The sequence below is a fragment of the Vanacampus margaritifer genome, chromosome 14 (assembly GCF_051991255.1).
Source record: "Vanacampus margaritifer isolate UIUO_Vmar chromosome 14, RoL_Vmar_1.0, whole genome shotgun sequence".
Classification (NCBI taxonomy): domain Eukaryota; kingdom Metazoa; phylum Chordata; class Actinopteri; order Syngnathiformes; family Syngnathidae; genus Vanacampus; species Vanacampus margaritifer.
In genome coordinates this window covers 15,763,105-15,778,828 of record NC_135445.1, presented here as the reverse complement: position 1 = coordinate 15,778,828, position 15,724 = coordinate 15,763,105, and the positions used below count along the sequence as shown (strand labels likewise).

General features: G+C 36.6%; 1 protein-coding gene across 1 annotated transcript; it reads left to right on the top strand.

Moving 5' to 3' along the window:
- The first annotated feature begins 2,098 nt into the window (after positions 1 to 2,098).
- On the top strand, positions 2,099 to 15,031 carry kcnv2a (potassium channel, subfamily V, member 2a). Its single transcript, XM_077585745.1, has 9 exons — positions 2,099 to 2,494; positions 3,367 to 3,489; positions 4,651 to 4,829; positions 4,940 to 5,111; positions 10,137 to 10,337; positions 10,589 to 10,843; positions 12,579 to 12,695; positions 12,765 to 12,890; positions 14,472 to 15,031. Exons 1-9 carry the CDS (start codon positions 2,339 to 2,341, stop codon positions 14,838 to 14,840), a joined length of 1,698 nt encoding a protein of 565 aa, XP_077441871.1. The 5' UTR covers positions 2,099 to 2,338; the 3' UTR covers positions 14,841 to 15,031.
- The last annotated feature ends 693 nt before the right edge of the window (positions 15,032 to 15,724 follow it).

The window sequence follows — 15,724 nt, the reverse complement described above, 5'->3', positions numbered from 1 at the left end:
ACCAAGCAATGTAGTGTGATCACCTGCATCGTATGGTGGCCAAGCGGGGTGTATCATCACAAATCTCATGAGTCGAGTGTGTGCCTTGACCTCCGCTGAACCCCTGATACTCTATTACCGAACCCCTGGGCTTCAATCGAACCCAGGTTAAGAACAATAACTCTATCTGTTTGTTTTACCATTTCATACATTTGTTTTATTTATTTTATCAACAGACCTTGCATTTGAAAGTGTTTAACTATTTACTAAGGGTGTCTAGTGCTTTAATTAAGGTGATGTAAACTGTTTACTTTAGATGAATGCCAATTTAGAAACTTTTTTTTTTTTTAAGAGGCTTACATTTGTATTTGTAAAAGACCGTAGAAGCCTAAACAATTTTTGTCATGAACACTGGCTGTGCAGCCAGCCTTCTCGTCGAATTCTTGACTTCGCCAGACCTCCAAGTTTTTTCTAAGCAGAAGGGTGTGCATTAATTAAATTAAGGATGTGGGTCAACACACTGGAAGGGCAACTAACTTGTTGCGTTGGGTACAAATCATCCAATTTCAGTCCAAAGTTCATCTTCATGAACAGAGAAACTGTGTCAAAGCGACTAATACATCAAACCTTCAGTTTAGCCCCTTTCCATGGAAATTGAATGATAGTGTAAAATGTTTGAAATGGAACAAGTTAAATTCAGATTTATTTTAAAGCGCGTATGCACACTCTGAGAGCATGTAGGCTAAGTCATACACAAAGATAGCATTTATCCCAAAGCCCTTGTATCTACGCATTAGTCCTGATTCTTCCACTCGTTTTAGTGAGCTTGTTGCCATTAGCTCTACCAAAGTTTGCCAAAATAAACTTAAATATGTTATTTATTGCATTTTTTCCCTCCATTTTGGTGACGCGCTCCAGCAAAAGCATCCGCATTAACGAGTTGGACACGAAAATGTCGATTTTGAGATTTCTCCACAAAGAGCCTCCTTGAGGTATCTAGTTGTAAATGTAATAGAAGCGTATGAAAATAAGCAATTATTAGACGGTATACCTCGTAACCAAGATGTTTTTTCTAGCCTAGCTGCTATAGCTAGCGCCGCGTCGAGCAACTGTTTATTTAAAATCAACCCGGATTTCCTGCCTCAAAACATCATTCACAAATGATTTATATAAATGTTGAGGATAAGCGCTTCTGATAATTGAGAAGGATCTTGAAAAAAACTAATGTATGAAAATGTCCAGTTTTCATTGTGCGACAAATGAGAGGCAGAGTGCACCGCGTTGTTACCGTGTAGTGTTCATTTCATCCAACATTTTTAAAATTAGTCAGTTTTAGTCCAGTTTCAATTACGCTTGCTAGTTTTTATCAGCCAACCTCATCCCGTTTTTATTTAGTCAACTATAAATTTAGCATTTTAGTCTTTATTTTACTCTAAAAAAAAAAAACCTGATTGTATTCGTCTAGTTTTAGTCAACAAAAACTCAACGTTTTAGTCAGGACAGTCATTTTACAGCTGGATTTTATTCATTTTTTTGGGTCAGCAGATTATGATGAACATTTCGAATCTAAACTCATATTTTTGATGAAAAACAACTTCACACACAATAACAGTATATTAACTAGTGGCTACTATGGCTCCATACTAGGAGCTAGTAAATTAGCCAACATTAGTTAGCGGTCGAATTAACATTATTGTTGGAAGGTTATAGCCGTTGGATTAATATTTCGTTATAACTATAAATTGACTCTTCTTTTTTTTTTTTCATTGACAGATTAGCAGAGACAAGATTTTACAAAATCATAAAATTTTCCTCTTGTTTTTGTTCATGAACTAAAATGTCAGTACATTTTAGTCCAGTTTTAATTAAGTACAGTTGTTATATATTGGTCGGCCTTTCACATACACTCACTTCCTGAGCATTGAAATGATGTCCTGAGCTATGAGGAAATGACTATCGCGGGAAGTAACTAAGACTTCAAAAGAGTGTTTTATTTTCGACTCTATATAAGATGCATATGTTAAAATAGCTATAATGTATCTCATTTTTGAGTATCATTTAAATATCAGTTTGGAAATGAAAATATGCTCACCCTATCTCATACAGCCGATGTCAATCTGATTGGTCAAGTCATATGATGGTTTGAGTGGGAGGAGAGGGATCAAGAGATGGATGAGCCAAAGGATAATACCATCGAAAACAGGCTAAGCACCCAGATCATCTCAGAGCAACTTCAAACCTCAACAGGGTTTATATGCCATCGACCGTCTCGCGATGATTCGTTCAATGTCAATCCTTTTTTCCCCCTTTTGACAAAATTGACTTTTGCATGATGTCAGTCGTGTGTGTGTAAACTTTCATGTATGAGAGTCAAAGCATGTTGAGACGCCTGAGAGCTCGCAGCAGGAGTTTGTTCCCCGGTTACAAAACCGGCAGCCGAACTGCAGCCTTTCGGGAACGCGACGACTTTGTGGAGCTGACCAGCATCTTTGTGAAGCCATGGAATTCCATGCAGGTCAGAAATTTCATCTCTTGATATATATATATATATATATATATATATATATATATATTTTTTTTATTATTATTATTATTATTTTTTGTTTAAAGGTTTTTGTTTGATTTTTTTTAATAAATTTATTTATTTTTTAACCAAAGTTAACTCATTCACTGACGGCTATAAATGTCAAAAATTCATTTGAACTATTTCTATTAGTTTAAAAAAAAAAAAAAAAAATAGTTTAATCAATTGCGGGTTAACTAATCAAGTCATGCGATTAATAACGATTAAAAACTTTAATCACCTGACGCCCCGAATTTTTAATATTTTCTTTCTTTTGTTTAGTTCATTCACTGCCGTTGACTACTATAAACGTAAAAATTTAATTTTAACAATTTCTATTAGTTAAAAAAAAAAATCCACTTTTGTTTACGAGAGTATGAAAACCTAGATTTTTTTTATTGTACATTTAAAACAGATATAACTTTGTGATTAATCGTGAGTTAACTAGTGAAGTCATGCGATTAATTACAATTAAAAAAATTAATCGCCTCTTGCCCCTAATTTTTAATAATCTTTTCTTTAATGAATTTATGGCAGTGAATGAGTTAATAAGGAAAATATGCTTTGGTTCCCACTAACAAAAAGGCATTCATTGATATATCAGCCGTCATATTTGATATCCTTGTATTGAGCAAGTGGTCATAATGATGTGGCTGGTCTATATTTTATGAATGGCTACAACATTAAGAATGATTTGCATTCTGAAACTCTAATACTCTCAGCATAGAAAGATATAGACACTAGAATGTGAACCATAACAGTGATGTGTAATAATTGTTTTATTGCCTATTGCTTTTACAACTGTCTACATTTGCTTTGTGCAGGATCTAGGCAGAGACGTCTATGATCTCTATGCTGAGGACGAAGAAGAGGAGGATGTGTCGCCCTCTTGCATTCTGCTTTCTCCCACAAAGCACTTCACCCTCAACATCAATGTCGGTGGAACTGTAAGTTTCTACTTTACCCATTTTAACAGTTTGTTCAAATTGTTTTGAACAGTCAATCTAGCACTTAACAAATGAGATCACCTGACAGACACCATCCAGCATGGTAATGTGCTTTAATGTGGACGCTTTCAGTTTGAACAGGATTTCAACTTGAGTTGACCTTTTTTATACCCAAATTTGGGTCTTTTTACTTGTCACGTTACTCATTGGATTGTCACGCGTCTAGCTAGCCTTTTGTTTATGTTTACTTTTTAAGTTTAAACAGTTCACTGCCCGAAATCAGGGGTGTTCAAACGACGGCCAGGTGGCGTTTGTGGCCCGCCTTACAGTTTTAAACGGCCAAAAACATATTCTCAAAATAACATTTGGCAAATTCATTGTTTCTTAAGAGGTGGCGTTAATAGAATAGTGTCAATAGTTGGTGGATTGCTATGCTAACAATATGGAAAGACACTAAGAAATTGAAATCTAATTGACAGCTAAAAATTTAGCAACATTTCTCTTCATTAAGGTTGAATAAAGCTAATACGTAAAAATGTGTCCCTCCCCTTTCTGCTCCTTGTCCAATTAATGATCCTTAAAAAAATGGCCACATATAACAGATTTCTCTTGTTTTCGGTTCTTTTCAATTGGGTCACAGGGCTGCAACCACCCCAAAATTGGCTTATCACCTGAGTCTTAACAGAAAGCTGTGATGTAATTGTTGTAACTACTAGGGATGTACTAATACTACTTTTTTTCTTGGCCTGATACCAGTACGAGTACTCAACCCAACAATCAAGTACCAATATCACTAGTACTTTGATACATAAAATTTCTCCCCCCCCCAAAAAACGACAGCATTTTAAAATAAGTCCTGTATATTCAAATATAGCCTTTTTCCTTAAAAATGCTTGAAAGTAACGGCAATTGCTTGGAATATTGCTTCCAAGAATTTTTTTTGCTAAATTTCAGCTAAATAATTCTAAATAGACCCTTACATCCTTCATCCTTTGAGGAAAACGTTTGACACCCCTGCCCTAAATGGACTGAGCCTACAGATAATCAGCACTTACTCACTTCAGAGTGAAATAAAGAAAACTTGCAAAATGTCATTTATAAAAAAGTATTGTCATCTACTGTACCTCATAATCAAAATGAAGTTGTTTTTCCACTTTGCAGGTTTACCACCTACCCTACAGGTTAGCTGTCAGGTATCCAAAAACACGGATTGGTCGCCTCGCCACATACACAGACCATAACAGGAAGTTGGAACTATGTGATGACTACATTGTGCACGGCAATGAGTTCTTCTTTGACCGGGATCCCACCATTTTCCAAAATATCTTCAACTTTTATAGGTAAAAACAAGCTGTGATGCAATGAGACCGAATTGAAGCAAAACACAGGCCACAAATATGAAAAAAGACAATCACGTGTAATCTTCTTCTTCTTTGTCCCTTCTGCCAAGGACTGGCGTGTTGTGGATTAAAGATGAGCTTTGCCCCCGTAACTTCCTGGAGGAGATCAACTACTGGGGCGTCAGGATCAAGAACAGCCAGCGCTGCTGCCGCATCTCGTTCGAGGAGAGGCAGGACGAGCTGAACGAGCAACTGAAAATAAAGAAGCAGCTTATGGCAGAGGTGGGTCGGCCTCTTCCGTGGTCAGGAGAAGGAATTCTGGTTCACTTTTTTATAAGTAGATTGGGGTCGGCAACCTTTCCTGTCAAGTTATTTTAGGTCAAATAAATAACCAAAAATCTGTCTGGAGCCGCAAAACATTTGGATTATGTGATGAAGGAAACGGTGTGTAAATGTTAGTCGAATATACTGAGGGCCCAAGAACTAATTAGATCTGCACCAGAACAGAAAAATATGCAGCATCCAATACAAAGAGATTCATTGTCTTCCGTTTTTTAATTTTTGTTTGTAATTTTTCATACTTACCAGTAGTTTTCATAAATTTTTAGACTGTTTTGCCTTTCTGTCAAATTTATGACATTTTGGGCAATTTTGTGGACATTTTATGGTCATGTTGGGGGATTCTTCTTTTGTTTTGGGATATTTTATGGTTACTTTTTGAGCATTTTCTTTCCTGCCTTTTCTTAAATCCCGACCTTTTTTTCTTTCTTTCTTTTTTTTCAATTTTGTGGACATTTTATGATAATTTTCTGGATTTCTTCTTTCGTGTTTTGACCTTTTTTAGTTACTCTTTAAACGTTTTCTTTTCTGCCTTTTAAAAAAAAGTAAATAAATAAAAAATGTGACTTTTTTAGGGGTGCAATTTCATCATAATTTCCTGTTGGGATATTTTATAGTTACTTTTTGAACGTTTTCCATTCTGTGTTTTATTTCATCCATTTTCTGACTTTTTTGGCAACTCCAAAGACATCTTACCGTAATTTTCTGCTTTTCCTTTTTTCAACATTTTTATGGTCACTTTTTGGCCATTTTAGCTAATTTTGAATTATTTTTCATCCAACTTTCGTTCTAACAAATTCAAATTTTGGACATTTTTGAATATTTTATTATTCATTTTTTTAAAACTCAAAATCATTAATTCATTAATGAATATTTTATCTAAAAAAATATATATTTGTGCAAATTCTGACCGACACGGAGTCACAGGAAATTGGGACTAAAGTGCCACATGTGGCTCCAGAACCGCAGGTTGCAGACCCCTCAACTAAAAAGAATTCCATTAGGAATTCTAGATGAATGTCAATACATCAAAACATACAATAGCAATCATAGAATCCAATGCAAATGCACATATTAACAATATATCAACAAAGTATGAACCGAGTTACATTGACCACGAAATGGCAACTCATCCCTACCCATCTGCACTTCCACAGTTTTTCTTACCTAATCTGCGTGTTGACTGAGTGTGTCTGACCTAAATCAGGGTTCTTGTGGACAGATGGTGTGAGGAGAAAAGGCTTCTTCTTGGCACACTTATGTTCCCATCTGATAAGTCCTTGCTCTGATAGTTTGTCATACCACCATTCACCTTGACATTTATGTTAGGTTACTGGTTATGATGTCGCTCCGACGTCTTTGAAATTTCCCATTTTAGGATGGCATGTCAAATATTTGGTATTTTGACTATTGTCATTTCTTGAAGAGCTAATGGTGTGCAAGATTTCGGGGAAATAGGAAATATTCTTCTCCGCATTTACAAGGTCTGACCACAAAGCCTATCGTCTTTTTTTCCCAATACATTTGATATTTTTATCACTTTTGTATGGCCTACATTTTAGACACTGTGTTTTTAATATTTATTTTTATATTATTTCACTTATGGCAAAACTCATGTCTGCTAGTCTGTAAAATGAGGCCTTTCACAAAACATACCAGTAAAATAACATGCATCCGAAATGCAAAGTCAGGTGGGCCTCAGAAATGGAGGCGCAGCCCCTTGGGCCAAGGGAACCCTGAGCGTTTTTCCAGTCTTAAATAGCCCCATGACCACCATCATTTATTCCTCTCGTGTTCTCTTTCACGACTGACATAATGAAAGTTTTTGACACACCTTCTTATTCAATACAATGCACTTTATGCTACATATAGGCTGTATGAGAAATGTGAACGTGTGTGCGCCTTGGCAACCTGGAAGCAGTAATAAAAGCCAATACATGATTTTTCTACTTGGATGTAGCATCCAGTTATATTGCAGCAGGGTGTGTCCTGCTGAGAAATCTAGTGGGATTAATAACGCGTGTGAAGAGATCTGCTAGTTTCCCCGGCTTTAGCATTCCAATGGAAATAGAGAGCGCCAGATGGTTCAAAACCAGACAATTCAGGTTTGTTTTTACCCCAATAAAACACATGACTGTGACAAACAATTTGAATGTTTCCTCGTTGACCAGTATTATTCATCAAAACAAATGTCCTGACAGAAAAGAAAATTCATATAATTGTAAACTGTGAAATGATGATGATATAAATAACACATGTTGTGGGAGGAACAGCTGCATGGTATTCAGTGATTCAGACAACTTTTCAATCAAGCTTCTCAGATGACTATATACTCATACTTAACTGTATTTAAAAGGCTCAGTGTGTAGAATTTAGTGCCATCTAGTGGTAAACTAATAAAATACAACACATTTGAAGCACACTCAGTACGCTGCCTCAAAAAGATCACACTTCGCAACCCTACTACCTATTTTTATTTGAAGTGAGCGATCAGCAAACAGCTAGCATTAGCAGAAAAAAGAGCGGCTAGCCAGAACTCACTAGAGTGGCTAACAAGGGTGGCTAGCAAGAACTAGCTGGAGTGGCCTTTGAGCGGCTAGTGAGAGCAAAGCAGAGGGAAACAAGCGGCAGGAGCCTGAATCACGGGACTCTGCAACGACCATCTGCAAGCCCCGCCTGTGGAAGTCAAGCGGCGGCGACATTAGCTACAGGCACCACCAGAGGCTAGGCTAATTACGCTTGTAGTTCTTCTCTGTCTGATATCCGTAGCAGAAAGATGGCGGTGATACATGTCAGGATCCTGTTCAGCGTAGCGCGACCAATGTAATATAATTCACAAAAGCGAGACCTAGAAAAATATTTTTTAAAAATGTACGTTGAGGTGATAGAACATAATTTTGCTAATAAATCCATAAATGTTTGGTCTTAACAAGTCCAATTGTCATGGAAGCAGGAAGTGCAGTTTTGAACTTACTGACTTATTAAGCCCCGCTTGGACCACATTTTAGTGGTTTGATACCAACCGACTATCAGATCAGGAAATTGATTATAATTTCACTGAAATTATTAATTACATGTTGGGTTTCAGCATCAGATGTCACTTTTCTGAATAAATACGCCATTAGCCAGGAATTTGAACAAGTTAAGTTAGCTCAGTACTTGAAGCAATTGCCTCCCACCACAGAGAACCTGGGTCCAAACCCCGCTTGGACCACATTATAGTACATTTGGTGGTTTGATACCAACTGACTATGATATCAGGAAATGGTTTATAATTTCACTGGAATTTTTAAATCCCACCTCAGACAGATTGCAGTTCAAGTTTTCTTTTTATTCATTCGTCATTGAACTACAATTTGTAATTTTCACATAATTTATCTTTCAATATCCTTCATAAGCATTTAGCTTAGCATTCAGCTTCCAACATTCCCACACAATTTCTGCAGAAATTGCACTTAGTCTAGTTTCAATATTAATTTCAATGTTTAGTATTCAACTATTGAAATAGTCATTTATTCAAATGTTTATTCAACATTTACTCAAATATTTCACTATTTATTTATTTGTATCTTATTGATGTATTTGACTCTTGCTGCATTAATGTCATCTTAGATTGTGTATTTGTGCCTGAGGGATCTCTCTGAGCAAGATACTGAGCTGTGAGTGTTTACAAACTTGGACCATGGCATTTGAAATTAGCCACCACAGCCATTCTGGAGCATCGTGTTTACTTTGGCCAATCAGATGGCCGGTGCATCAAACATGCGGGGCCCTTTAAAAAAAAAAAAGTGCAGGTGACATGTCTCTCCTTGTCACTTACATCTATTCGGCAAAAGCTGCTATGTTTTGCTGTTCTTTTTATTTTTTTTACTTGTTTTTGTGAAAAGGGCAGCTGTGATGAAAAGTGCAATAGAACATAGAATCAAGGAATCAAGCTCTAGGAAAGAATGTGGCTGAGCTACTCTAATTGTGCTTCACAACATTCACAATCATTTTGGTGACTTCCTGGACTGTCAGCTAAATTGCACTCACTTTCTCCAGGCACTGAATAAATAGCCACTCCCACCATAGCAGTGCCGAGCTCACTCACAAGTCTTTTCCTGTCCTACCCTGTCCTCAATAAAACTCTGTTTTGTATCTCTGCATCATCGGCTGGAGCAGTACTTTCTCAATCCACAAAACCCAACAATATTTTCCAATTTTCTTAAAAAAAAAAAGATTAATAAAAATTCAGGGCTTCAGGCGATTACAATTTTTTATTGTAATTCATCGCATGACTTCACTAGTTAACTTACGATTAATCACAAATTTAATATCTGTTCTAAATGTACAATAAAAAAAATCTAGGTTTTCATACTTTTGTTAACAAAAAAAGAAGTTAAACTAATAGAAATGGTTCAAATGAATGTTTGACTTTTATAGCCGTCAATGGCAGTGAATGAATATATTATAACTCTCTGGCCAAAATCGCCCTTCAAAAGCATTTTTGTCTCTACATGTTTGTTTGTTTTAACAACAACAACAAGAACTTAAAGAGGCTGCAGTAAAGGCCTGGAAAAGCATTTCACATGAAGAATGCAACAGTCTGAAGTCAATGGGTCGCAAGCTTGATGCAGTTATTGTAAGTAAAGTTACGTTCAGTGAATTTAATTATATCTGCTCCAAATATTTTTCTCACTTGAAAAGTGGGTGGATTCAAACAAAAGGTTGCTTTGTCCCGAGGTATTTAACACATCTCCATGTAAATAAGATGGAATTCCGAACTGTCCTAAATTTCCAAGTTGCCACGCACACCCATATTTATGTAGTCAAAAGGATCCCTCTCAAAGCGATGTTGGCATGACAACGTGACAAAAGTGTGTAAAACAAGCTGTGTAAAAATATAAATAATCAAATAAATAGTAACAATCATATTACAATTCACAATTTTGTCAACCCTGTGCCGGGTTTCCCTACTGTCTCCTGCAGGTGGAGGTAATGGCACTGGAGGAGGACGAGGCCTTGTATCGAAACATGATCTTTGGACGAACGCGCTGGAAGATCTGGAACATGATGGAAAAGCCGTTCTCCTCCGTTTCTGCCAAGCTGATGGCCGTCGCGTCCTCCATGTTTGTCCTGATCTCACTGGTTGCTATGACGATGAACACCGTTGAGGAGATGCAGTATAAGGTGTTAAGGGGGGAAACAAAAAAAGTGTTTCATTGTTTACCGATGCCACATGATGTCAAAACATTAGTGAGCACACCCCTTGAATTCCCTCAATAGCCATACAACAAAAGTGAGCACACGCCTAAGTGAAAATGTCCAAATTTAGCACAGTTTGTCATTCCCTCTCTAGTGTCATGAGACTTTAGGGAATTCTAGTCAGTTCTGATTCCAAAAATGTGGGGAAAAAAATACTGTCTGATTTTATGTTCCAGTTGCCATCAGGGCAGTTAAGCGGCAGGTTCTATGGCGAGCACGTGGAGACTTTCTGCATCGCCTTCTTCACCCTGGAGTACGTTCTCCGTTTGCTGTCCACCGCCAGCATCCGAAATTTTGGACGCAGCGTCCTCAATTCTGTCGACCTGATCGCCATCTTGCCGCACTACTTGCAGATGGTCTTGGAGCGTTTTGATGAAGAGGACTCACACGTGCATTCTGGGGACATTGAGGCCATGTCACGTGTTGGAAAGGTGAAAAACGGCACACTCGGTGACTGTTGGGATTAACATGACATAACATTAAGAAGCAAATGAAATTATGGTGCAGTTTTTTTTTTAGGGTGTCAAAATTAGTGCTTTAATTTTGAGTTAATTTAAAGTTGTGTTAATGCCACTATTTATTTATTTTTTGTTATCGCGCTTTTAACTCATTCACTGCCATTGACGGCTATAGACGTCAAAAATTTATATTATTTCAACAATTTTTCCCACTTGTTAACAAGGGTATGAAAACCTATCTTTTTTTTTTACTGTATTAGAACAGATATATTTGTGATTAATCGTGAGTTAACTAGTGAAGTCATGCGATTAATTACGATTAAAAATTGTAATCGCCTGACGCCCTTATTTTTAATAATCTTTTCAAAAAAAAAAAATTTTAAAAGAAAAAAGATTTTTTAAAATTAGGGGCATCAGGCGATTAAAATTTGTTATCGTAATTAATCGCATGACTTCACTACACACTTCACACATTTTATATCTGTTCTAAATGTACAAAAGCAATTCTAGGCTTTCATACTCTTGTTAACAAAAATGGAAAAAAATATTAAACTAATAGAAATAGTTCAAATTAATTTTTGACGTCTATTGCTGTCAATGGCAGTGGATGAGTTAAGGACCGCCCCTTACTTGGAAAGTCTGTACTGGGGGGAATTCCAGTTGCAACGCAGCAGACACGTCCATGTCGCAATTTAGCAGTAATAAATTTAATAATAATGCATATATTTGTGGAGACTGGGGTCAAGTTGTATTTTTACAATTTTAAAAATGTGCACTTCATGTTAAAGATTAGAAAGCTCTTAATATAAAAAGAAAAATTCACCGAGCTGTCACCAATGTCTTACAAATGCAATTATGCTAGTGGCAGTAAAATGACCAACAAATCAATATCACACTATCACAGCTCAGTACATCTTTTTAATTTTAACTCAATTTTAGATTTTTTTAATGAAATGACTGTATTTTATTAGTTTAACATTTTTTCTACCTATGTTAACAAGAGTATGAAAACTTAGAAAAAAATACTGTACATTTTAGTGTACATTTAGAACAGATATCAAATTTGCGATTAATTGTGAGGTAACTATTAGTCATGCGATTAATTAAAATTAAAAAATGTAATCGCCTACTACTTTTTTTTAATTTACAGTATATCTGTACCTGCCAGTTACTAATAATTCTGATACAACAAGTGACAGAATTAGGGCTGAACAACTAATGAAATCCAAATCAACATCAAAATGTAGTACGATGTAATTTTCAAATCGCAAAGGCTGCACCTTTCCTTCCACCATTAGGCTTTATATATATATATATATATATGTATTTCATCTCATATCATTGATTTAAAAAATAAAATTCTGTGTCTTTAAGTAACGCCACAAGAGTCAATCTGTCGATTGCATTCTTTTTTGCATATGACACTTTTTTTTTTCTTTTTTCTCCGGGTACACTTAATGATTTGATCACCACTGTTGAATGTGAAATTGGTTGAAAAAAATAAATAAAACCGGATGTATATTTGGGAACCATAAAACAGATTTAGCAGTGAAGCTGAGATTACCTTTTATCAACCCTTGCAAATGTTTTTCAGTAGGATATGCGATTTATTTATCTATCTATAATAGAAGTAGCTAAATCATCTCTTTCATAATATTCTTTACATGATCATAAACTGAAGTATCTTCTGTATGTTTTCTCTCTGTAGTTGGGCCAAGTTCTGAAGATCATGCGATTGATGCGAATCTTTCGAATCCTGAAGCTGGCTCGTCACTCGACGGGGCTCAGAGCCTTCGGCTTCACTCTGAGGCAGTGCTACCAGCAGGTCACACGCCATTTAAGGCTCCTCAGCCCAGACCACCTGTCGTGACATCGTTTACGTGCGTGTGTTTAGGTGGGCTGTTTGCTGCTCTTCATTGGCATGGGGATCTTCATGTTTTCAGCCATGGTGTACACCGTCGAGCGGGACGTTCCCAACACCAACTTCACCTCCATGCCGCTTGCGTGGTGGTGGGCCGCTGTGAGTCATTACAATGACAAACTTATTAAGGTTGTTCATGAAAGATGATGAAATAATTCAAACTACTAAAATAAAAAAAACTTCTTTGGAAGATTTGGATTTGGAAGCACAGTCAATGGAAAACACTTTTGATAATAACCATCCTAACAAACTGATAGGAGCAGTTCCACACACTCTAAAATGTGTATATATATTAAGCCTATAAAAAAAAATTACGCAACAATTACCATAAGTCTGAAAGTGAAATAAACAACATTACTTTGAATGAAATAGCTTTTAGTACTGCTTACTTAATAACTGTTAGAGACACATTTTTAAGTTGGCAAGTCAAAAGAAATGCGTTACAACTGACTTTTTCATTTCTTAAAGTAGTCTAGGCTACTTTAGCTTCTTGTCTTAATTATGAGTTACGGTTATGCTTGTCACGTAGCCTTTTTCCAAACAAATAATCAAAGTACAGGTGTAATTAAAATGCTTCCATTAGTTACTCTGTCAAACACATGCGCTTCTAAATACAGTACAAGAGCGTTCTAAAACCCGTTAGCATATTATGCCACTATTTGCAGCTGCAGCTTACTGCCTGTAGGGTGCAGTAGTGAGCAAGAGTTGACAACACTTAAGTAAACAGCAGACACTTTTTAGCAATAAAATACACATGTATTTATAATGTAAAACTAACGAATTATAAAAATGATTCCTAACACTGACAGTGACCATTAACTCATTTACTGCTATAAATTCCTAAAAAAAAATGTTTAATTAAAAATGAAAAGCAAGAGGCGATTACATTTTTTAATTGTAATTAAATCGCATGACTTCACTAGTTAACTCGCGATTAATCACAAATTTTACATCTGTTCTAAATGTACAATAAAAAAATTCTAGGTTTTCATACTCTTGTTAACAAAAGTGGGGAAAAAAAATGTTAAAACAAATCGAAATCGTTCAAATGAATTATGACGTTTATAGCCGTCAATGGCAGTGAATGAATAAAAGAAAGAAAAGAAAAGATTATTAATATTTACGGGCGTCAGGCGATTAAAGTTTTTAATCATAATTAACTTTACTAGTTAACTCGCGATGAATCACAAATTTCATATCTGTTCTAAATGTACAATAAAAAGATTCTAGGTTTTCATACTATTATTAACAAAAGTGGAAAAAATGTTAAAACTAATAGAAATAGTTAAAATGAATTTTGGACGTTCATAGCCATTAATGGTAGTGAATGAGTTAAGTCACTACGCAAATACATTATAGAGGACAGAAAGCAATATTCTGGTATTTGCAGCTTGAACATGATAAAAGGCATTGTGGGAGTATTCAAAATGGAGTCAGTGTTGAGAAAAGTGAGTGATGCAAACTTGAATTTTGTTTTCAGCCAACCAACAGTGACTTTTGAGTGTACATGACATGCTAACTCTAACTTCCCTTCATTTGTGTATTTAATTCCAACTCCTAAAATAAATTTAGCCACTTAGCAAGTTTATCTAGATCAATTCATTACATATATTAACAATCAAGTGGTAACAGATTCTCCAAGCTTCTGACATGGCCGTCTTTGTGTCTCCACTCCCACAGGTAAGCATTTCCACGGTAGGCTACGGCGACATGCTCCCAGAAACTAACCTGGGCCGCCTCTTGGCCTTTGCCTGCATCGCCTTCGGCATCATCCTCAACGGCATGCCCATCTCCGTCCTCTACAACAAGTTCTCTGATTACTACGGCAAGCTCAAGTCACAAGAATACGCCGCCGTCACCAAGGCTCGCGGCGATGTGCATTTCGCCCGAAGGGCGGCCAAGAAGTTTGCGGAATGTTATCAGGACGCCGTTCAGTCGAGAGCGTCTCGGCTGCAGGGTCAATTAGTTGACACAGCACAGGGGAGACGGGCCAATGTCAGGAAAGCTTTTGCAGGCTGTCATGGCCACACTGACCACACATGTCCGTGACGTCCGTTTACAAAACCTCACAAAGTTCTTTTGACCCTGGGCCTGTAGTCTAGTTGTTGGACTTTTTGAGCCTTTAAGGCTACCGTACTCCACACTGAAAATCAAAAGCTTTCTGTACATGTCCTTTTTTTATTTACTATTTTGGCATCATATTTTGACATCCTAGTTCCAGTAAACTCTGTTGACGTGAAGGGAAGAGCTTAATTTGTTCTTTGTCACCATCTTGTGGCAATTTTAGGCAATTAGGAAACTTTTGGGGGCATACATTTCTTGCAGTATTTTGCTATTGTAACTATAATACTGGGGAAAGTTTTTTTTTTTATTCAATTTCAAAATTATGACCACTATCTGCACTACTACTACCATTTGTTGTTTATATAACAGGATACCCCCCCCCCCCAAAAAAAAGTCTTAAGGACCCATGCCCAAAATTCAACAGGAAGTTAGCCATTTCGGTTTGAAGCAGCCATTTTGAGGGAATTCTACAGCTCATAGTCTACTTAGAAAACTCCTACTAGTTTTAGTTCTACTACACATTTTCCCAAGTGAGTGTATGACACTTTTTTGCAAAGCATTTTCTCCATAAATCTAATGTGGGTGGAGCTTGTCATCAAAAGGCTAATGCTTGTTTTGTGGATCCGGGTGGTTTTTATTTGTAAACTTCAGATTCAGTTTAAAAGTGGCACTAGGACTGGATCAACGCAACTAGTATGACAGCCGTTCTACTAGTGTGCCCTTTGCTAGTACCTGGACTTTAAAAACTCGACAAGGATATAGAATTGATGCCAATACCTTTCCAACATCCACTGTTGCTCGCGCGACCCGGCAAAAGCGGGTGAAAATGTCTGCTCCTCATCCTAACTTTGTGATATCTTTCCCGATAG